At 34.2% G+C, this 24,901-nt stretch overlaps 5 protein-coding genes across 5 annotated transcripts; all 5 read left to right on the top strand.

The window, feature by feature from the left end:
- Positions 1-264: 264 nt before the first annotated feature.
- LOC108546013 (uncharacterized) lies at positions 265-4,107 on the top strand. Its single transcript, XM_017897920.1, has 8 exons — positions 265-414; positions 1,360-1,476; positions 1,535-1,652; positions 2,097-2,358; positions 2,563-2,729; positions 3,541-3,679; positions 3,855-3,987; positions 4,060-4,107. The coding sequence occupies exons 1-8, from the start codon at positions 265-267 to the stop codon at positions 4,105-4,107; spliced, it is 1,134 nt and encodes a 377-aa protein (XP_017753409.1).
- A 1,523-nt stretch (positions 4,108-5,630) lies between these two features.
- Positions 5,631-8,083, top strand: LOC108546031 (odorant receptor 13a-like). The gene is made up of 9 exons (XM_017897944.1): positions 5,631-5,780; positions 5,880-5,996; positions 6,061-6,178; positions 6,326-6,590; positions 6,677-6,796; positions 6,924-7,014; positions 7,088-7,221; positions 7,835-7,967; positions 8,036-8,083. Exons 1-9 carry the CDS (start codon positions 5,631-5,633, stop codon positions 8,081-8,083), a joined length of 1,176 nt encoding a protein of 391 aa, XP_017753433.1.
- Positions 8,084-10,819: 2,736 nt separating this feature from the next.
- On the top strand, positions 10,820-14,282 carry LOC108546012 (odorant receptor 13a-like). The gene is made up of 9 exons (XM_017897919.1): positions 10,820-10,969; positions 11,508-11,624; positions 11,683-11,800; positions 12,245-12,506; positions 12,715-12,831; positions 13,531-13,621; positions 13,721-13,854; positions 14,030-14,162; positions 14,235-14,282. The coding sequence occupies exons 1-9, from the start codon at positions 10,820-10,822 to the stop codon at positions 14,280-14,282; spliced, it is 1,170 nt and encodes a 389-aa protein (XP_017753408.1).
- A 1,894-nt stretch (positions 14,283-16,176) lies between these two features.
- Positions 16,177-19,652, top strand: LOC108546030 (odorant receptor 13a-like). Its single transcript, XM_017897943.1, has 9 exons — positions 16,177-16,326; positions 16,865-16,981; positions 17,040-17,157; positions 17,602-17,863; positions 18,085-18,201; positions 18,901-18,991; positions 19,091-19,224; positions 19,400-19,532; positions 19,605-19,652. Exons 1-9 carry the CDS (start codon positions 16,177-16,179, stop codon positions 19,650-19,652), a joined length of 1,170 nt encoding a protein of 389 aa, XP_017753432.1.
- A 3,011-nt stretch (positions 19,653-22,663) lies between these two features.
- LOC108546011 (uncharacterized) lies at positions 22,664-24,260 on the top strand. The gene is made up of 5 exons (XM_017897918.1): positions 22,664-22,813; positions 23,172-23,288; positions 23,487-23,604; positions 23,702-23,963; positions 24,053-24,260. The coding sequence occupies exons 1-5, from the start codon at positions 22,664-22,666 to the stop codon at positions 24,258-24,260; spliced, it is 855 nt and encodes a 284-aa protein (XP_017753407.1).
- Positions 24,261-24,901: the final 641 nt, after the last annotated feature.

The following is a 24,901-nucleotide window of genomic DNA, read 5'->3' as shown; positions in this document are numbered from 1 at the left end:
TCCAATAATTAAATATTTTTTTTTTATTTCGTTATTTCTAAAATTTGCTCACTATATATTTTATCAGCCTATCAACAATCTATCAGTTAGATAATTGTGATGGGATCAGTGTCAAGACTGACCATAATACTTGTACGTAATTTTATTTGATTCGTTATACTTCTGTTGTACCATTTAATTCCAGCTGGACGTTAATTCGATACTAATGTAACATAAAATTCTTGTTGGATGATATCACCGTACAATGTGACCATATGACCCATCATGGACTGGGAAGCAATCGAGTATCAATATTTAGGAGACAACAGATTCTTTGGTCGGCTCGTTGGAGTCTGGCCTAATCAAGAAAAATACCTGAAATATTTTTTACGATCGTTCGTACTTCTTACGATGATACTTTCTTTTACAACTCAGGTAACAATACTATGGTTAAACTAAAATAAGATACGTTTTTACTCTTTCACCGTCAGTTACGCACCTTCCCGTGTAAGCAAGTATTACATAGTAGTAGGAAAAAGAAACGAAACAGCATTTGGAAATGATCTGAAAATAATAAATACAGTAGAAGTTTGTAAAATTCGGATCAGTGAAGGGATTAAAGAAGTGTACGATTACTTTCTTTATTTTATTACTTTATAAAATTTTCCTAAATTAAGAATTAATAAATTTAATTTTGCATTAAATATTTTAATTTTAATTTATATTTTTATATCAATTAATAAGAATTATTTAATTAAACACTTGTAATGATCCTTTGAAATGATACACTTTTTACTCTCAGCTTTGCCTGATTTTCCCCAATAATTTGTACGTGGTGTCACTTCTGTCAAAGAACAAGTCACTATCGTGTGGAGTCATAAGTGTAGAAAATCGTCGCCCGGATGACAGTACTATTTGTGTGACTATGAATGTCGGGTATGTGATAGCCCTCAAGAATCCTATTGTCAAATCTAACGTCACCTATCTAAAAATCATCAACATGGTGCCAAGTTCTCACGCCATGGTCAAAAGCCAGATGTATAATCCTGAATAACTAACTTTACATATATAAATAATAACTAACCATAATTACATATGATTAATAACTAACTTCATAAACATCTTAACTTGTTCTCTTGCGCTAAACCCAAAAACTAGATGTATTAACTATAATATAACTTCGAAAATTAATTTTTCTCTGTCAATCATAATCATCCTTCCCCACTTTGCCGATCCACACTCCAAAATAGCATACTTTTAATAAATCACTTTTATATCTTTCAACTATGTTTATTCTGTTGCTACCTGTTGACGTTAGTCTCAGTCGTTGTCGAAATAATGCATTTTTAAGAAACTCATGAAGTAGAATTCACATTTCAGATAGCCCGGATTGTGAAGTTCTTTGATAGGAACGTTCTAACAGATCAAATGATGTATCTGACTATAGGAAGCACCCTTCTGATCAAACAGTACAACTACATTCTGAACGAGGACAAGGTGATAGACGATTCACGTCCTAAGATGATCACGATACTTAACCAGGTGAAAATCGTAGCTAAGGGAACTTCTACATAACATCGTGTCTGATCGACTGATGGACCGACCAGAAGACGAGGTAGCGATTTTGGAAATGTACGGCAAGAGAGCACAAGTCCTCTCATTCTTCTACAAAGGTGAAACAAAGGACACGCTCTGTCAGGTTACGAAATTTAAAATAATCTAACAACGAAAGCAATAAATTCTTCAAAATTCGATAAATACTATACGGATTGGTGGTAATGTTTATCAGTAATAATAATATAAAAATGTGAGAGTGGCGATAAAATTACGAATTATTTCTCGACGTACTGCACCGCTCAATGCGGTATTGCAATATTACTACTTCGTTTATTCCCTATTGTTTATCACGTTAGAAGCTGTCGAAAAGAGCATGCTGTCATGCAAATAGAAATTAATAAGGAAGATATTAATAATACTTGCTGAAACCGATGAACATTCGTCTAATTTAGCTTCGTTAACATGCAGAGACATATCGATAACTCTGCCCGAAAATAAATTAATTAATTCGATTAATTTAACCCCGTTAATATTTATGCCGAATTGTTGCTGGAAATCAGTCACGCTGATTGGCTGCGGGTCCATGTTCATCCTGATACCAGCCATACCATCTGTTCTGAACATCGTCGTGCCATTGAACGAGTCACGAAGCCGTGAACTGATCTACCCGTCTTACTATTTCGTTGACGAGCAACGGTATTACTACCCCAAACTGGTGCACATGGAGCTGGTGACGGTGATATTCATAACCATGTTCATTGCCTGCGATACGCATCTGATTCACATTGTGCATCATGGTTGTGCGTTGTCGTATATCAGTGGGTGAGTACTTTGTTAGATGACTAGTTTAGACGTGAAAGTTTGTAACGAAATGAAAGACTTACTTGGAATACAACTTCCGATCTGCTCATACACCCTCTTTTGTTATACTTTTACATTTCTTCCCTTTTCTTTCTTTCCTTTTCTTTTTTTTTGGGGGGGTATTTTCTCCCTCATTTGGAATTGTTACTCTAAGTGTCAATGCAGGTATCGTTTCAAGCATGCCTTGGATGACTTCGATCCTGTAAATCAAAATGCCGAGCTAATAGATAGAGCCTATGCGAAAGTGAGACGATCCATCGAGGCTCACAAGAGTGCTATTGAGTTAGTATCTGTAGGTTATAAGGAATTTACGTGTAGTTGGTTCGAGGACCGTACCATGCTTGGAAATTATAGAATATTTATTTATTTTGTCATATATTTAAATTTGTTTGCATGAATTTGCGTAAACTAAATTTGGGTAAGCAATAGTTGTAAATAATAATTACGTCGGGTAATTTAAGTATCGTTGGTCCGAATAATATTACCCGCTCGTAAATTGTCGAGTGTTTATCTGTTAGCTGCCAGTTTAAATTTGGGCAAATAAATTTGCATAAATGAAATTTGAATAGGACAGTGTTATACGTAATAATGGCGTTCAGAAATTTTCGTATATTTGGTTTGCACGATACAACGCGTTTGCCGATTATTGAATATTTATTTATTTATGGTAAATTAGTAAGTCGTTGAGCCACGCTAGAATGACGTTGAAGTCGCAGACATTCGAGTCAGACTTCATGGAAATAGTTTAAATTCCAAATATTCCCATTTCAAATATCTTGAATTTTTTATAAATTGTTGTCAAATATCGAAAATTATTATTTAAGAATTCGTAACGGTTGTAATTTCAGGTTCGATCGATATTACGTGCACGCGATACGTTCTTTGAACCAACTATGAACAAACTGTTATATACACGATTGTCGTCTTTGTCATTGTCATTTTCAATTCACGCATATGGTTTTTGTTACAACATTATGTCAGCTATGTGGATAAAATCGAAGCCTGTCACACGAATTACTTCCTCGTCATGATAGCATCGATAGTCACCGTATTCACGTTTACTTTTGTGATGGCAAGTCTACTTACGAACTGCGTTAGATCATATTAGATCTCGTGATTTAATGTACCTTATTGCTGTCCAAGATCAGTTGGCCACAATGGAATTTGAGGCTAGATTCTTCGTCTACTGCATTTCCGTTATGGGCCAAATTATTCATCTGTCGTTCTTATCAGTCCTGGGACAGTTCGTGATCAATACCAGCGATGAAACCTTCCTGACAATGTGAATAAATACTATACATCTATTTTCCTTTCGTTCATAGATATTTACAGAAGTATTCCTCAACCGAGGAAAATATTCTGATTAAATTTAAATGAATTTGCTTTATCGGAACGAAATTCGTATGAAATTCAAATGAAATTCGTGAAATTCACGTTTCGTTGTGTTCGTTGTATAGATGTGGAAGCTGTTGGTATAAGGGTGTACCGAAAACGCAATTGTTGTACGTGTTGGTGCTGAGGAAATGTTTGGATTCACCTAAATTGACATGCGGGAAAATGATTTACTTGAACGTGGGAACTTTTATACAGGTCAGCTGGACACCATCGTTTAATATTTGTACTTCGGTAAGAATCATTACATGATTATGAAATTCTTTCCAGGTCATGAAAGTATCGTTCTCGTACTATACAATGCTAAGGTCTACATAGGCTAAAAGAGTAATGATAGAAAATGAGAGGCTCGAAGAATTCGAAAAAATTATTCTTCGTCTTAATATTGACGATATTGTACTTGTTAGTCTGCACTTTGATTGATTCGATTAAATGACATTCAATAGAAGTGTAGTTTCAGACAAGGGGTATATTTTCTCGTCCTTACCTTTCATTTCGTCTATCACCCTCATCTCTGTGTCGTGTCAAAGTTCATAAAATCATGGGAAAATGGCAGTTGATTCTATCTGAACATTTTCAGGAAAAAAAAGAAAATGGAAAAATCGACTTTCAAAGGAAGAAATTTAAAAAGAAATTGCGACGTTGTGACATTAAGATAATAATTTTTGATCTTGATTAAAATTGATTATTAGAAAATGATGAATATTTTAACTCTCGAAAAATATTTGTCCCTGAATAAGGACTTAGGATATGATACAATTTTAACAATCGAATCTTGAACGTCTATTGATTAATTTGGTAGCTGCATATGTTCCATTCTAAGTAGTCTAAATTTTTGTGTGTATATCTAATAAAGCAAGGTTTCTAAACCTAAACTAGCGTTAAATTTTTAATCGCTCGTGAAATAAAATCGGTAGTCTTACAATTTTCTATAAATAAATGGAAATAACGAAAAATTAAATTAAAATATTTATTATAAATTAAAATTTGCCTGTAGGATTATTAATAAACATTACTGATCGTCTGCAGTAATTACTATCATTATTATAAACATTTTTCTATTAGAAAATCTTATTTAAAGTAATATATTTATATTATGTAATACGATATTTACGTTTTATTATAATATAATATTTTCACTTCTCTATTATATATTACTACACATACCAAATCCTTTCAAACAAGTTTGTTGAGTTGAAGAACCCTGTAATAGGATAATGACAATCGAATTATCTGTCAATTATTCGTGTAATTATTATCGGCTGTTTCGCGACCGTACACTCTTTTCCACGAATATTAACTCGGAATTAAAATTATGAAACAAAGTTCACATAAACGGGCACGAAGTGCAACACACTCTTTAGTAGCAACGTCTGCAAGCATCTTCCCGAAGCTATTGACTTGATCGAGACGACTAGATATTGTGGGGAAGAAGATGAACTGTGTAATGTACTTCGTGACATTTCCAAATGGAACATGATTACATAATTAGTCTTGTTCGCCGTATTATATTAAAGACTAGCATTTCAGCCACTGCCGATGCACGGTTAATAAAGTACTAGTCGTTTCGTGCATACACTTACGCACGATGTAGGCATTAAATTTTCTTATTGCTATTCCGTACATAAATGATTAAAGGGTCGTAGAATGGTTGGTACGTACGCGATTCCATTAGCGACATGTGGATGACAGCAATTTCAGTATGGAAGCATTTTGGCATGAATTTTTAACGCGTATCATAAAGCTACATTATCTTGCAGCGGTAATGGTATAGAGTATCATCGGAGCGATCAAGGAAATATCTGTGCTATCATTTTCATTAGTTCAATCCAGGCTTCGTCATGAATACTGCCACGGTGGAAGACAAGGTATTGAAGTTTACGAAAAAATTCGCAAAGTACAGCGGAATTTGGCCTGATCAAAATAAATTAGTCAAATACATTCTGTGGACCATGACGTACATTATCATCGTACCATCTCTCGTCGTGCAGGTTCTTGTTTAATAGTGTTTCCGTTATGTTTCGTTGACCTTTCGCAAAAATTTTAAAATTTATACAAGCTTTTTTAATAATATTTCACTTTGACCTCAGGTAGCAAGAGTGGTTCACTTTTTTAACATAACTGTCATAACAGAGCAGTTGGGGACCGCATCCGCGATGATTCTGGTGATAGTGAAACAGGGTAACTATATCGTGAACGCTACAAAGGTGAGAAGACGCTTGGCAAACGTAGCTGTTCCTTCAGATTATACAACCTTAACAAATATTGCAGTATAAGGCCCTTTTGACCGGCATCTACAAGGATTGGGCGGTCCAACGATCAAAAGAGGAAGTTGCCATTTTGTCGACGTACGCTGCGAGGGGATCATTTCTTACGTCGTTCTATCTTGGCGAGTCAATTTATTTTCATAATTACCGAACGCTAATCAATCGTAATTACGAGGAACTAACACAACGTAGACAATTAGGTTTACCAAATTATCTTACTTTTCAGACTTAATTAGCCCGTAATTAAAACAGCAATGATTTAATTCCAGTAAACGCGTTCACTTGCTCCTTCCTCTTCATAACAGTGCCCTGGACAGCACGATTATTATACACGTTTAGTCCTCAGAACGCTTCCCTACCCATGTTAAATGTTATACCAGGTTACTATTTCGTTGAGGACGACCATAAATATTATTATTACATTCAGCTACAAATGAGCATTGCAGTCATTACAGTGATTATCGTGTTTATCGGATGTGACACTAGTTACGCGGTCATCGTACAGCATGCTTGCGGACTGCTGTCTGTGGCTGGGTGAGTAATCCAGAAAATTCGTATATTAGCCTTTTTTCTGAAAATATACGAAATTTTCTCCAATGAGTATAAATGGATGTTCTCAGACATCGCTTCAAACACGCGATCAATGATCTTTCTAGTAATAGAAGCATCTCAGAGGAGAGCATAAAAAAGGCATACCAAAGGGTGCGTTTCTCTATACAGGGGCATGAACGAGCTATTACGTCAGTATCAGGTTTTCATTTCAAATTATTTCTTTTTATAGATATAAATGTATGTATATATTTGTTTTATTTAAATATTTTTATCGTTCTGGAAAAACGCCCTCCCCTGATCGTGATTATGGAACAGGTATCTAAAGGAAATTGAGAGTGCGCACATTATTTACCTTTTCATTTGCATGGGCTTAGTAACCGTATGCTTTGGTATCACGTTGCTAAAGGTGAGCTTCTTTAAATTATCTTCGCATTACCCAATATGGGATATCGATGCATCGATAGATTGTGTGAAATTAGGTCGTCACAATGGAATATTCTATGGACTTTTTGAAGTATGGTAGCTTTTTAATTGTCCAGTTGATGCACCTGTTCTACTTAATGGTTCAAGGACAGTTCGTCATAAATGCATCCGATGAAGTTTACGATACAATGTGAGTAAAAGTAAATGAGTGAATTTTATAGCGATCGTGCCGATAAAGAAACTAAAAAATTGTCTTATTTTAACCCCTTGCACTATTTTTCGAATTTGACTCGTGATGAAAATTTTAGGCCAAGATTGAATATCACGAGTCAGGCTCGTGGTTTATTTTCATGTCAAACGTGGATATCACGAGTCTGACTCGTGATCGATTTCGCGGACCAAACATGAATATCATGAGTCTGACTCGTGATCTCAATCTCGGGCCAAGTATGAATATCTAGAATGAGCTCGCGGCTATCTCGCACTCATTGTCAGCCGTAAGATGTGTCTCAAATTTCGACACTCCGGATCCGCCGTTCAGCTCCAACCCTAACTACTCATTCGTACGGGTTTGGTAGGGTTTTTTCCGAGTTTCAGCGTAATCCAAGGGGTTAATCAAATTTTAACTATGACAAAATTCTGAGCAGCGAAATGAATTAATAAAACTGTCATCTTAGTTTTCCTCCTTTTATAGAAAATTCCCATAATTGTCATTACGTTCTGGAAAGGAGAAATTTCGAATTTACGTATTCTTGTTTTAATCTAGTGGTTATTTGCGTCGCTTGACATTTTGAAATTCACAGATACGAAGCATCATGGTACAATTCTAATTCAAGAACGCAAGCATTATACATACTTGCATTGCGAAGAAGTCTATCTTTACCTCGTTTAACTGCTGGCCGCGTGATAGAATTGAACATGCAAACTTTTTCTGAAGTAATCTATTAATATTTTCGTCTCGAATAATGGCCATACATTCAGTAAAGCAACGTTGACGTTTCCAGGTGGTCAAATTATCCATATCGTATTACACAGTACTAAAATCAACATGATGGGCAAACGAGATTGACATTTATGTATAATTCACTATAACGCATTCGTCACTGAGAATAATTTTTCAACGATAACTTAGCGATTGATGTTTAAAATAATTGTATAAAATATATTTAACATTATCTGGATATAGAACAGATATATGAAAATACAAATATAATTATTCGAAAAAACTGGTTTCTTTTTATTTTCTTCGCATCTTGAAAGATTCGAGCATCACTTATTGCATATTAGATTAATTAAATTGAACTTAAATTTATCCGTGATTCAGCCTCACCTCTGCCTCGAATAACTTCATTAGTCACTGATTTTTCGGACAAATGGAAATAAATATCACTGTTGTTGTCACAAAAATTAGCATTATTAATCGTGGCAACAGTGTGAACTATTCACGCACGTATCATTGGGCGCTTATTAATCTCGTTGCAAAATATTAACCTGGAATCTGGACCGTGGGAGTATGTCAGCTTAAACGTGAACGAAGCTCGCGGCACTTTCTCACAGAGAGAACACAAACGAGGGACAAATATCTTTCGACTATTCATGGCCTGATGAAGAAGGTAGCGAGAAGAAAATCCGTCTAGATCTCTTCGATACTCGCTCTATGTTGACTTATATACCGTGCCATTTTTCATGCGAATGTTCTTAAAACCCAGCTGCATATTTTTCAGGTCTCCGAGCATAAAATTTATTTAAAATATTCAAAGCAATTACTCTTTTCTGACAAAGTAGGTAATGCGGCGATGGTTTTTTCATGAAAAATAATAAAAACCAGTCTAAAAGTATAATTTTTTATTAATCGTTAATATCCAATTGTCACTGAGTTACTTTTGTTACAGATACTTTAAAGCCGTACATTTCGCAAAGTGGAATAAATATATAATCTGTAGACTTTCGCTATACTATATAGCAGAGTACTATACTATACAGTAAAATCCATACCTTTGCTACTATGTAGAAAATGTATGGATTTCTGTATTGAACTACATACGAATCTGTGTAACAGGTCCTCGGTGTGAGGATCAACAGAATATTATAGTACCTAGAAAATATTTCAATGAAAATACTGTTAATTTGATGAACGTTTTTTTCTTTATTATTAATTTAATTCCTGAAAGTATTTTAGGAAAAAAGGTAGGATATCTTTATCGAATTTGGCGGTGATATACACTGCCATCTATGAAAGATAACCCCAAACTTCTAACGAAATTTGTGGTATATCGGCTGTACTATAATTTCTGACAAAAATATGCAACTTATGCTGATTAATGCAAGAAATAATAAGTGTCGTACTGTTATTTCATCGCGTTAAGGTAGAAATCCTTGTATAATTATCGAATTATTTCAAATATTAAATTTTCAGAGAAATAGAATTACTTACAGGGTAATGCAGACGTCATAGTTCAGGCAACAACGAATGGATGGCGATACGTGTATAATCCCAAGCATTAAATTCGTATTATGATCAATATATACATATAAATCATTTTTACGATCATTTTTAATCATTCTCAAATAGATATTTATTCAATTTGATACTTATCGTATATTTCAAATAGAAATAGGATAAAAGCAAGAAACTCGAACTGCATTCGTTCGTTATGGCACGCACTTTATCTGTTACCCATTGCACCATACACAAAAGTACATACATTTATTTGAACAGATTCACCCATACAAAGCCATCGAAAAATACTGTTATCTTGTTCCTCGCCCTACGTGAAACGATTCATATGTCGCGCGAAGCACTACCTGTAATGTAACGTGTACTCCAATCGTTAATTTTTCACATTCGTCATATCGGCTCACTTATCCATCTGTTGCATATGAATTATTCTTATCGCCTCAAAGTAGATGTAATATCAATTTTCGTACCTTTTTAATTCCTCTGTCAATCACGCGTAGAAAAATTCAGAAACCACTACCGCGACTAATAACCGGTAGAAAGTGCTCCCACTTGTCGCATAAATTAAACAATCCCGAGCAGCTGTGTAAAATTACGGGTAACCGGATAAAACAATAAAACTATACAGTTATTATTTTCGTACCAGACGTCATAGGACTTAGTATCGTCGTTCCAGTTTCGCTGTTGACATGCACACCGTTGGTAAACGATTAAGAATCAAGACATAAATAAGAGAGATCAGTGATACTGAACCTAGCATGGTTCAAAGAGCCATTCTTGAGTAAATAAGAGGAATTATCGATTCTGAAATTTATTATAAAAATTATTTGGTTCATTTTAACTTTCTTTCGTTCTCATTCAACATCAGAACTATCGAACAGTTCAAGATTGTGGACATTTTGTGTTTGCAATTACCAAGTATGCAACTGCTCTTGGTAAAATTAATATTGACCCTCTACATATCATATTTTCATCTAATCATCTTAATTAATGTTACCAAATATTTTGCAGTTGAGGTTATCGCCTTTTCCATTCGATTTCACAATTCTTTTCGTCAGAAACGTATAATCGATTTTACAAAATTTTTCTTTATTTCATTATTTTTAAAATTAGCGTATTATCAATTTTATCAACCTATCTATAATCAATCAGTTAAATAATTGTGGTAGGTTCAGTGTCAAGACTGACCATAATACTTGTACGTAATTTTATTTTATTCGTTATACTTCTGTTGTACTATTTAATTCCAGCTGGACGTTAATTCGATACTAATGTAACATAAAATTCTTGTTGGATGATATCACCGTACAATGTGACCATATGACCCATCATGGACTGGGAAGCAATCGAGTATCAATATTTAGGAGACAACAGATTCTTTGGTCGGCTCGTTGGAGTCTGGCCTAATCAAGAAAAATACCTGAAATATTTTTTACGATCGTTCGTACTTCTTACGATGATACTTTCTTTTACAACTCAGGTAACAATACTATGGTTAAACTAAAATAAGATACGTTTTTACTCTTTCACCGTCAGTTACGCACCTTCCCGTGTAAGCAAGTATTACATAGTAGTAGGAAAAAGAAACGAAACAGCATTTGGAAATGATCTGAAAATAATAAATACAGTAGAAGTTTGTAAAATTCGGATCAGTGAAGGAATTAAAGTAATGTGCGATTACTTTCTTTATTTTATTACTTTATTAAGTTTTCCTTAATTGAGAATTAATAAACTTAATTTTTCATTAAATATTTTAATTTTAATTTGTATTTCTATTTTGTAAGAATTATTTAATTAAACATTTTTAATGATGCTTTGAAATGATAGACCTTTTACTCTCATCTTTGCTGATTTTCCCCAATAATAAATGATAATAAATGTATAAAAGTGATTTTAATAAATGACTTTCATACCTTTCAACTACGTTTATTCTGTTACCATCTGTTGTCATTAGTCTGATAATCATTATCCAAATAATGTATTTTTAGGTAATTCATGAAATAAAATTCACATTGCAGATAGCCCGGATTGTGAAGTTCTTTGACAAGAACGTTCTAGCAGATCAAGTGATGTATCTGACTATAGGATGCGCCCTTCTGATCAAACAATACAACTACATCCTGAACGAGGACAAGGTAATAGACGATTCACGTCCTAAGATGATCACGATACTTAACCAGGTGAAAATCGTAGCTAAGGGAACTTCTACATAACATCGTGTCTGATCGACTGATGGACCGACCAGAAGACGAGGTAGCGATTTTGGAAATGTACGGCAAGAGAGCACTAGTCCTCTCATTCTTCTACAAAGGTGAAACAAAGGACACGCTCTGTCAGGTTACGAAATTTAAAATAATCTAACAACGAAAGCAATAAATTCTTCAAAATTCGATAAATACTATACGGATTGGTGGTAATGTTTATCAGTAATAATAATATAAAAATGTGAGAGTGGCGATAAAATTACGAATTATTTCTCGACGTACTGCACCGCTCAATGCGGTATTGCAATATTACTACTTCGTTTATTCCCTATTGTTTATCACGTTAGAAGCTGTCGAAAAGAGCATGCTGTCATGCAAATAGAAATTAATAAGGAAGATATTAATAATACTTGCTGAAACCGATGAACATTCGTCTAATTTAGCTTCGTTAACATGCAGAGACATATCGATAACTCTGCCCGAAAATAAATTAATTAATTCGATTAATTTAACCCCGTTAATATTTATGCCGAATTGTTGCTGGAAATCAGTCACGCTGATTGGCTGCGGGTCCATGTTCATCCTGATACCAGCCATACCATCTGTTCTGAACATCGTCGTGCCATTGAACGAGTCACGAAGCCGTGAACTGATCTACCCGTCTTACTATTTCGTTGACGAGCAACGGTATTACTACCCCAAACTGGTGCACATGGAGCTGGTGACGGTGATATTCATAACCATGTTCATTGCCTGCGATACGCATCTGATTCACATTGTGCATCATGGTTGTGCGTTGTCGTATATCAGTGGGTGAGTACTTTGTTAGATGACTGGTTTACACCTGTAAGTTTGTAACGAAATGAAAGACTTACTTAGAGTACAACTTCCGATCTTCTCATGCCGATATTCTCTTTTGTTATACTTTTACATTTCTTCCCATTTCTTTCTTTTCTTTTTTTTTTTTTTTTTTTGGTATTTTACCCCTCATTCGGAATTGTTACTCTAAATGTCAATGCAGGTATCGTTTCAAGCATGCCTTGGATGACTTCGATCCGGCAAATCAAAATGCCGAGCGAATAGATAGAGCCTATGCGAAAGTGAGGCGATCCGTTGAGGCTCACAAGAGTGCTGTTGAGTTAGTATTTGTAAGTTATAAGGAATTTACGTGTAGTTGGTTCGAGGACCGTACCATGCTTGGAAATTATAGAGTATTTATTTATTTTGTCATATATTTAAATTTGTTTGCACGAATTTGCGTAAACTAAATTTGAGTAAGCAATAGTTGTAAATAATAATTACGTCGGGTAATTTAAGTATCGTTGGTCCGAATAATATTACCCGCTCGTAAATTGTCGAGTGTTTATCTGTTAGCTGCCAGTTTAAATTTGGGCAAATAAATTTGCATAAATGAAATTTGAATAGGGCAGTGTTATACGTAATAATGGCGTTCAGAAATTTTCGTATATTTGGTTTGCACGATACAACGCGTTTGCCGATTATTAAATATTTATTTATTTATGGTAAATTAGTAAGTCATTAAGCCACGCTAGAATGACGTTGAAGTCGTAGACATTCGAGTCAGACTTCTTGGAAATAATTCAAATTCCAAATATTCCCATTTAAAATATCTTGAATTTTTTATAAATTGTTGTCAAATATCGAAAATTATTATTTAAGAATTCGTAACGCTTGTAATTTCAGGTTCGATCGATATTACGTGCACGCGATACGTTCTTTGAACCAACTATGAACCAACTGTTATATACACGATTGTTGTTATTGTCATTGTCATTTTCAATTCACGCATATGGTTTCTGTTACAACATTATGTCAGCTATGTGGATAAAATCGAAGCCTGTCACACGAATTACTTCCTCATCATGATAGCATCGATAGTCACTGTGTTCACACTTACTTTTGTGATGGCAAGTTACCATTTCTCGAACCACGTGATCTACTTACGAACTACTTTAGATCATGTTAGATCTCGTGATTTAATGTACGATGTTGCTGTCCAAGATCAGGTGGCGACAATGGAATTTGGGCCTAGATTCTTCATCTACTGCATTTGCATTATGGGTCAAATGATTCATCTTTTGTTCTTAACAATCCTGGGGCAGTTCGTGATCAATACCAACGATGAAACCTTCCTGACAATGTGAATAAATACTATACATCTATTTTCCTTTCGTTCAAAGGTATTTACAGAAATATTCCTCAACCGAGGAAAATATTCTGATTAAATTTGAGTGAATTTGCTTTATCGAAACGAAATTCGTATAAAATTGAAATGAAATTCGTGAAATTCACGTTTCGTTGTATTCGTTGTATAGATGTGAAAACTGTTGGTATAAGGGTGTACCGAGAACGCGATTGTTGTACGTGCTGGTGCTGAGGAAATGTTTGGACCCACCTATATTGACAGGCGGGAAAATGGTCTACTTGAATTTGGAAACTTTTGTACAGGTCAGCTAGTCACCTTCGTTTAATATTTTTACTTCGATAAGAATCATTACATAATTGTGAAATTCTATCCAGGTCATGAAAGTATCATTCTCGTACTATACAATGCTAAGGTCTACATAGGCTAAAGAAGTGATGATAGAAAATGAGAGGCTCGAAGAATTAATCTTCGCGTTAATATTGACAATATTGTACTTGTTAGTTTGCACTTCGATTGGTCCGATTAAATGCTATTCAGTAAACATTGTAGTTTCAAACAAATTAAATATGAAAATAGTGTTAATTTGATGAACGTTTTTTTCTTTATTATTAATTTAATTCCTGAAAGTATTTTAGGAAAAAAGGTAGGATATCTTTTTCGAATTTGGCGGTGATATACACTGCCATCTATGAAAGATAACCCCAAACTTCTAACGAAATTTGTGGTATATCGGCTGTACTATAATTTCAGACAAAAATATGCAACTTATGCTGATTAATGCAAGAAATAATAAGTGTCGTACTGTTATTTCATCGCGTTAAGGTAGAAATCCTTGTATAATTATCGAATTATTTCAAATATTAAATTTTCAGAGAAATAGAATTACTTACAGGGTAATGCAGACGTCATAGTTCAGGCAACAACGAATGGATGGCGATACGTGTATAATCCCAAGCATTAAATTCGTATTATGATCAATATATACATATAAATCATTTTTACGATCATTTTTAATCATTCTCAAATAGATATTTATTCAATTTGATACTTATCGTATATTTCAAATAGAAATAGGATAAAAACAAGAAACTGGAACTGCATTCGTTCGTTATGGCACGCACTTTATCTATTACCCATTGCACCATACACATAAGTACATACATTTATTTGAACAGATTCCCCCATACAAAGCCATCGAAAAATACTGTTAGCTTGTTCCTCGGCCTACGTGAAACGATTCATATGTCGCGCGAAGCACTACCTGTAATGTAACGTGTACTCCAATCGTTAATTTTTCATATTCGTCATATCGGCTCACTTATCCATCTGTTGCATATGAATTATTCTTATCGCCTCAAAGTAGATGTAATATCAATTTTCGTACCTTTTTAATTCCTCTGTTAATCTCGCGCAGAAAAATTCAGGAACCACTACCGCGACTAATAACCGGTAGAAAGTGCTCCCACTTGTCGCATAAATTAAACAATCCCGAGCAGCTGTGTAAAATTACGGGTAACCGGATAAAACAATAAAACTATACAGTTATTATTTTCGTACCAGACGTCATAGGACTTAGTATCGTCGTTCCAGTTTCGCTGTTGACATGCACACCGTTGGTAAACGATTAAGAATCAAGACATAAATAAGAGAGATCAGTGATACTGAACCTAGCATGGTTCAAAGAGCCATTATTTAGTAAATAAGAGGAATTATCGATTCTGAAATTTATTATAAAAATTATTTGGTGCATTTTAACTTTCTTTCGTTCTCATTCAATATCAGAGCTATCGAACAGGTCAAGATTCTGGACATTTTGTGTTGGCAATTACCAAGTATTCAACTGCTCTTGGTAAAATTAATATTGACTCTCTACCTATTATATTTTCATCGTACCACTTTAATCAATGTTACCTGCGTGGGTGCTGTATTTAAGTATGTATTACAGGTCGGTAGTTCTAACGTTGAGGTTTTGATTAAAAATTTTGCACTTAAGGTTATCGCCTTTTCCATTCGATTTACCAATTCTTTTCTTTATAAACGTATAATCGATTTTCCAATAATTAAATATTTTTTTTTTATTTCGTTATTTCTAAAATTTGCTCACTATATATTTTATCAGCCTATCAACAATCTATCAGTTAGATAATTGTGATGGGATCAGTGTCAAGACTGACCATAATACTTGTACGTAATTTTATTTGATTCGTTATACTTCTGTTGTACTATTTAATTCCAGCTGGACGTTAATTCGATACTAATGTAACATAAAATTCTTGTTGGATGATATCACCGTACAATGTGACCATATGACCCATCATGGACTGGGAAGCAATCGAGTATCAATATTTAGGAGACAACAGATTCTTTGGTCGGCTCGTTGGAGTCTGGCCTAATCAAGAAAAATACCTGAAATATTTTTTACGATCGTTCGTACTTCTTACGATGATACTTTCTTTTACAACTCAGGTAACAATACTATGGTTAAACTAAAATAAGATACGTTTTTACTCTTTCACCGTCAGTTACGCACCTTCCCGTGTAAGCAAGTATTACATAGTAGTAGGAAAAAGAAACGAAACAGCATTTGGAAATGATCTGAAAATAATAAATACAGTAGAAGTTTGTAAAATTCGGATCAGTAGAGGAATTAAAGTAATGTGCGATTACTTTCTTTATTTTATTACTTTATTAAGTTTTCCTTAATTGAGAATTAATAAACTTAATTTTTCATTAAATATTTTAATTTTAATTTGTATTTCTATTTTGTAAGAATTATTTAATTAAACATTTTTAATGATGCTTTGAAATGATAGACCTTTTACTCTCATCTTTGCTGATTTTCCCCAATAATAAATGATAATAAATGTATAAAAGTGATTTTAATAAATGACTTTTATACCTTTCAACTACGTTTATTCTGTTACCATCTGTTGTCATTAGTCTGATAATCATTATCCAAATAATGTATTTTTAGGTAATTCATGAAATAAAATTCACATTGCAGATAGCCCGGATTGTGAAGTTCTTTGACAAGAACGTTCTAGCAGATCAAGTGATGTATCTGACTATAGGATGCGCCCTTCTGATCAAACAATACAACTACATCCTGAACGAGGACAAGGTAATAGACGATTCACGTCCTAAGATGATCACGATACTTAACCAGGTGAAAATCGTAGCTAAGGGAACTTCTACATAACATCGTGTCTGATCGACTGATGGACCGACCAGAAGACGAGGTAGCGATTTTGGAAATGTACGGCAAGAGAGCACTAGTCCTCTCATTCTTCTACAAAGGTGAAACAAAGGACACGCTCTGTCAGGTTACGAAATTTAAAATAATCTAACAACGAAAGCAATAAATTCTTCAAAATTCGATAAATACTATACGGATTGGTGGTAATGTTTATCAGTAATAATAATATAAAAATGTGAGAGTGGCGATAAAATTACGAATTATTTCTCGACGTACTGCACCGCTCAATGCGGTATTGCAATATTACTACTTCGTTTATTCCCTATTGTTTATCACGTTAAAAGCTGTCGAAAAGAGCCAGCAGTCATGCAAATAGAAATTAATAACGAAGATATTAATAATTCTTGCCGAAACCGATGCACATTCGTCTAATTTAGCTTCGTTAGCATTCAGAGACATATCGATAACTCTTCCCGAAAGTAAATTAATTAATTCATCTAATTTAACCCCGTTAATATTTATGCCGAATTGTTGCTGGAAATCAGTCACGCTGATTGGCTGCGGGTCCATGTTCATCCTGATACCAGCCATACCATCTGTTCTGAACATCGTCGTGCCATTGAACGAGTCACGAAGCCGTGAACTGATCTACCCGTCTTACTATTTCGTTGACGAGCAACGGTATTACTACCCCAAACTGGTGCACATGGAGCTGGTGACGGTGATATTCATAACCATGTTCATTGCCTGCGATACGCATCTGATTCACATTGTGCATCATGGTTGTGCGTTGTCGTATATCAGTGGGTGAGTACTTTGTTAGATGACTGGTTTACACCTGTAAGTTTGTAACGAAATGAAAGACTTACTTAGATTACAACTTCCGATCTTCTCATGCCGATCTTCTCTTTTGTTATACTTTTACATTTCTTCCCATTTCTTTCTTTTCTTTTTTTTTTTTTTTTTTTTTTTTTTTTTTTTGGTATTTTACCCCTCATTCGGAATTGTTACTCTAAATGTCAATGCAGGTATCGTTTCAAGCATGCCTTGGATGACTTCGATCCGGCAAATCAAAATGCCGAGCGAATAGATAGAGCCTATGCGAAAGTGAGGCGATCCGTTGAGGCTCACAAGAGTGCTGTTGAGTTAGTATTTGTAAGTTATAAGGAATTTACGTGTAGTTGGTTCGAGGACCGTACCATGCTTGGAAATTATAGAGTATTTATTTATTTTGTCATATATTTAAATTTGTTTGCACGAATTTGCGTAAACTAAATTTGAGTAAGCAATAGTTGTAAATAATAATTACGTCGGGTAATTTAAGTATCGTTGGTCCGAATAATATTACCCGCTCGTAAATTGTCGAGTGTTTATCTGTTAGCTGCCAGTTTAAATTTGGGCAAATAAATTTGCATAAATGAAATTTGAATAGGACAGTGTTATACGTAATAATGGCGTTCAGAAATTTTCGTATATTTGGTTTGCACGATACAACGCGTTTGCCGATTATTAAATATTTATTTATTTATGGTAAATTAGTAAGTCATTAAGCCACGCTAGAATGACGTTGAAGTCGTAGACATTCGAGTCAGACTTCTTGGAAATAATTCAAATTCCAAATATTCCCATTTCAAATATCTTGAATTTTTTATAAATTGTTGTCAAATATCGAAAATTATTATTTAAGAATTCGTAACGCTTGTAATTTCAGGTTCGATCGATATTACGTGCACGCGATACGTTCTTTGAACCAACTATGAACCAACTGTTATATACACGATTGTTGTTATTGTCATTGTCATTTTCAATTCACGCATATGGTTTCTGTTACAACATTATGTCAGCTATGTGGATAAAATCGAAGCCTGTCACACGAATTACTTCCTCATCATGATAGCATCGATAGTCACTGTGTTCACACTTACTTTTGTGATGGCAAGTTACCATTTCTCGAACCACGTGATCTACTTACGAACTACTTTAGATCATGTTAGATCTCGTGATTTAATGTACGATGTTGCTGTCCAAGATCAGGTGGCGACAATGGAATTTGGGCCTAGATTCTTCATCTACTGCATTTGCATTATGGGTCAAATGATTCATCTTTTGTTCTTAACAATCCTGGGGCAGTTCGTGATCAATACCAACGATGAAACCTTCCTGACAATGTGAATAAATACTATACATCTATTTTCCTTTCGTTCAAAGGTATTTACAGAAATATTCCTCAACCGAGGAAAATATTCTGATTAAATTTGAGTGAATTTGCTTTATCGAAACGAAATTCGTATAAAATTGAAATGAAATTCGTGAAATTCACGTTTCGTTGTATTCGTTGTATAGATGTGAAAACTGTTGGTATAAGGGTGTACCGAGAACGCGATTGTTGTACGTGCTGGTGCTGAGGAAATGTTTGGACCCACCTATATTGACAGGCGGGAAAATGGTCTACTTGAATTTGGAAACTTTTGTACAGGTCAGCTAGTCACCTTCGTTTAATATTTTTACTTCGATAAGAATCATTACATAATTGTGAAATTCTATCCAGGTCATGAAAGTATCATTCTCGTACTATACAATGCTAAGGTCTACATAGGCTAAAGAAGTGATGATAGAAAATGAGAGGCTCGAAGAATTAATCTTCGCGTTAATATTGACAATATTGTACTTGTTAGTTTGCACTTCGATTGGTCCGATTAAATGCTATTCAGTAAACATTGTAGTTTCAAACAAATTAAAGAAAATTAAGAAACTCTTTGACATGTTTCGTAAAAAATAAAATTATTAACATCAATAATTAAAAAAATTGAGAATATTCAATTACGTTTTATCGATATTGCTTGTATAAGCGCAAAATTTGTATATATTTTTAGTTTTTAGGACATTTGGTTACTCATAAGGTAATATAGAGGACGTAGTTGCGATTATTATTCTAAGGGACTACATTGTCTGAATTTTGTGGCGAGCCATTCGTCTATAGTGCCGAAAACCGCTGGTGTCGACATCTGGCAAACATCTCTAGAAAGGTCGACATGAAATTGCTTCCATTTTCAGAGTACAGCCGGATAGTTGATTTTTGCAGGTCAACGCAAAATTTAGGTCGAAGGAAATCAAAACAATCAATAAAAAACGATCAAGAGATAAAATAGATAAGCAAACACATAGGAAACGTCTGGCAAAAGTAGCGGATAAAATTTTTGAGTACACCAACAGTGGATACGTCATAGCAACAGAAATAAGATCTTGCATGAAAACCAGCCCTATCAAACAAATATTGGATGCCTTAGAGATGATCTCGTCATTGTTTGCTCTAGAAACTAAAGCAGCAATAGAAAAATTACAGAAGTGTTTAGTCACCATACTCAATCTTGCTCCAGGGTATCTGGAAATGCACAAATATATTCTTCCCATAGAAAGTTTGGATCATGAAAATAAGACGATAGTACAAATGAACTTTGAGGAACTTTTGTAACTAAAAGAAGTGTAACATTCGTGCCAAATTCAATTTCCCGTGGTGGGGAGAAGCTGTGGTGGGACAGCCGCACATAGCGTCGTATATATCCGGTAGCGACATCTGGCGAATCTCTCCAGAAAGATCCACACAAGCCAGTGTGGGACGAAAGCTCTTACTGTGATTACTCGTTTTTAAAACAAGTATTAAAATAAAGTTCCTTTTCCTATAAATTGTGAATTATTTATTCTTCACAACAAATAGTTAATCAAGAGACGAGTACCCTTATAATTTAGTATACAATCTAGTAGTATATTCTCGATAATACCTGCAAAATCAAATGATTGACCATTGTTGATACCACCGAAAGTCCAAGTAACTAGAAACATAAATATGATAAGATCAATTCTTTTAAACCTCACATTTACAAATAATATGACACACCTTTTACACAGCAACTATTATAATTAAGCTATTTCGAATTGAACGAATTTAAATAAAAATTTAATTAATAGCACCTTTGAATTAATTTTTGGCATAGGTAAATTGATTTTAAAAATAAATATCGTAATTAACGTTTGTTTTTAGCCTCGGTAAATGTTCGACATATTTTATTAACTTGTTAATTTGATATTACTTTTATTAACAAATTCTAATATATTATAAAAATTCCTCTTTCTATAGTTTATAGTAAATGTATGTTAAAACTTTTTCTTTACACGATGACTGTATTACGATAATTACACCATATTTACACGATTTTTACACGATATAGACACTATAATTTCATTCGCATCGTCGTATTTATTCCATGTGTTAAATTTGTAAAAGAAAACACAGATGGTCGGAAATTGCTTTCCATTTTCCGTTCAAAACATAATAATTCAAACTTATCACTTTTTACACATATTCGATATTTAATAACACTGTGAAAAGTCACCAACGATATCAGAACTTCTCACTCAAGAAGAGGAAAAGAAGATCTCGCTCATTTCTTCCGCCACGTTAACTTAATTTCTTCCTCGACATACGATTCCTACGTCAGAAAGGAAAAAGAAAACCAGGAAAATATAGTTCCTTGACCAAATGATTCTTACAATTATATTATTGCAAATTGCAAAGTATTACGCAGCTGACCAAAACGAGTACATCTTTATCTGATCAGGCTTGCGACCAAGACCAAATGTCGTTCATCGTGGAACCAATATGAATAGGTACAGTTCCCGTCATTATTCTTTCACCTTCTATACGTAGGGGACCTTAGGTTCTATTAATAACCGTCAGCGTATGAATTATTTCCATTCTTTCAGAGTACTCTTCCATTATACCGAGTTGATAATATGAAAACATTTTCACATTCGTTAATAGTAATGCAATATCAATTTAAAAGGGAAATGAGGAAAATGGCAATCGTAATTCTATTAGTTAAAATAAATTATTCTGTTTTCATATGTGTGATAATTAATCGAAGGTATCAAAAGGTATTGCTATCGTTTCTTTTTCTTAAGGATCGCAGTTCCGTGATGGAAATGAACATGTTTGAGGAAGAATTTCTGAGCATAATTAATAAAACGGGACAAGTATAGCCTTACCTAACAAGGAAGAGGATACATATTCAACGATTCATAATGTTTATCGTGATTTCATCGTTTCTAGTGTCACTATTCACTCGATCATACTACTCACGTCTTGTGGTAGATGAAATTTTGCAACGAAACAAATTTTCTCGTGGGCCTTGGGATGACAAGGTAATAAAGATTGGTATCCAGCAAGCCAGCAATTAACTGTCAATTTTTCATGCAATCCTGCCATTTTCACATCAGTATAGTTAGTTCTCATTACGTCGAAGATTACTGTTCAGTTTTCAGACAAGTATAATGACGCTTTCCTTATGCAATTTTGTATAAAAAGGCACTGTTTCGATGTACGAAAGAATAAATAAATAATCGTGGATTGACATGTCGATATGATTCTGGTTACGACTACGATGCTAGAGGCTTGTAGCTGTCGAGGAAATGATTTAATATGAGACTACACGATGGGAAGGAAACCTATAAGATAACCGATAATAGACAATGGACAATTGATCCGACAATTGGGCCGACAATAGTTCTGGCAGTAGTCGTCTTCTTTCAGTTCACCATTTCGCTCTGACTATGGACCCGAATACAGTAGAGAAACGATTTTTGAAAGTTAACAGAGCATTTGGCATAATAACCGGTGTGTGGCCGTATCAAAGTGCTCGATCTAAATTAATGGGACGAATCATGACTGTTACTGTAATATCTACTTCTATTCTTACCCAGGTATGACTATAAATCATGTTCATCATTGACTAATTAATAACGCGAGAAACTAGATCATTAAATAGAACAATTTCTGTCATTCATTATTATTCATATTTATTTTAGTCGAATATCAAGGATAGGATTGGGTACTATCTTCGTGTCATACATGTACTCTCGCAGAATGAAGATACTGTATATCTGTATAAATAATTTATTAATTTATTAATAGGAAAGCTAATATTGGAGTCCAGACTATATTTTCTAGGTCGTGATCAAATAAAGTCTGTGTTTGATTTATTTCTAGACAGGCATCGGGGTCTAAGATTCGAAGGATTAGAGATTACTCAGACGTTGAAAGCGATTTTTATAATTACAGACCGCGTTTCTTATATCGTTCCCAAGTCTGGATGGTGCAATAATGAGCATGCCTTATTACATCTTGGTGCTTGGATCGCTCGTGAAAATGGGTAACTACTTTCTGGACGAAATGAAGGTAAGTAGCTAACACGCTATGCATAAATAATAGCTTAAATATGCATAATTGCTTGATTAAATTTACAATTAAAATTCAAATTTAAATTAAAACGTAGACCGATTTTCTTGCAATGTTACACGAATGATGGTTTATTCAGTGCGCGTCGTAATTATGTCACGTGTTAAAATTTTTCATTTGTAAAAGCCCTAATTACAGCTAACATCGTTGATAAACAACATATTCGATGACTGGGCTGCGATAAAGTCGAAAGAGGAGTACGACATCATGGTCACATATTCGCAAAGAGGGCTGTACATCACGATAAGCTACTTCCGTGAGATAAATTTCATTTTATTCCCGATGCAACCGGATTATGTTTAATATTATTTTTAACAAGCGTATAATCGGTATTTTATCTCTCTCTTGCACAGTGCATGTTTTGGCTACTGGTAGCTTAATGATTTCTTGGCCATTCGTATCGACCATCTTGGATCTCGTTAAGCCTTTAAACGAGTCGCGAGGACATATGTTAATTTATCCAGCCTATTATTGGCTAGATGATGAAAAATACTACGTGCTTATATTAGGACATATGATTATTATCTTGTTCATGCTCGGTTGCATATACTGTGCTTGTGATACCAATTATGTATACGCTGTGCAACACGCTTGCGGCTTGCTGGCCATCGCCAAGTAAATAATTATTTGTCAAAAGAATTCAATTTTTTTTAATGAAAATCCTTATATAAATGATATTTATATTTATTTAAAACATCGTATAGACATCGGTTCACAACCGTAAATAAAAATTTGCCCGATTCTTACCAGAAGAATAATTCGAGATTATTGGAGAAAGTGAGGTATGAAAACGTATGTAATTCGATCAAGGCACATCAACACGCTATGAAGTTAGTATTATTATTTATGAATTGCCAAATATGTCATTTAACTAGAATAGTACCTTTCATTGCGAATCCCGAAGGCGTTTAAAAGGACTCAGGTACCTTCTTAAGAAACGTCCTCAATTATAATTAAAATACCACGAAGTTTCACTGAAATTTGCTTCATCTAAAACATCATTTCTCTCTGTTCTTATACTCTTTAATACGATGATATATATTTAATGCCAGGAAAAAAGTGGATATAGTTTTACCGACATTTTGACAGGCTAATTTACACCTTTTAAAATAGATATCTGTTGTTAATCGAAAAAAATCATCATACTTACATGTTCGTTACTATGGGAATGCTGATTATAATTATAAGCGTGTCGTTGTTACAGGTACGATATTTTTCCTTCACGGTATTCTTATACTTTTCTATGTCGTTAACTGTACGCTACTTGAATTCAGGTGGCCAATCATCGTGGAACACAGTGGTTAGTGCAATACATCTTTCTATTTGCGCAGTTGTTTCACGCATTTATTTTAACCGTCCAGGGACAGTTTGTGATTAACGAGTTACAGGACGTTTATAATTCTATGTGAGTAAACGTAAATATTAAATCACTAATTTACATTAATCTTTTTTTTCCTTTTATTCATTAAAATATCGAATTACTCACGTTTAGTAACATTGCGTTGTTACATCAATAATATACATTAACGTCACAAAATTTTGCATTATAGTAC

This window comes from Eufriesea mexicana, unplaced genomic scaffold (assembly GCF_001483705.2).
Source record: "Eufriesea mexicana isolate 0111107269 unplaced genomic scaffold, ASM148370v2 scaffold596, whole genome shotgun sequence".
NCBI lineage: Eukaryota > Metazoa > Arthropoda > Insecta > Hymenoptera > Apidae > Eufriesea > Eufriesea mexicana.
This window is presented reverse-complemented; position numbering and strand designations above follow the sequence as displayed.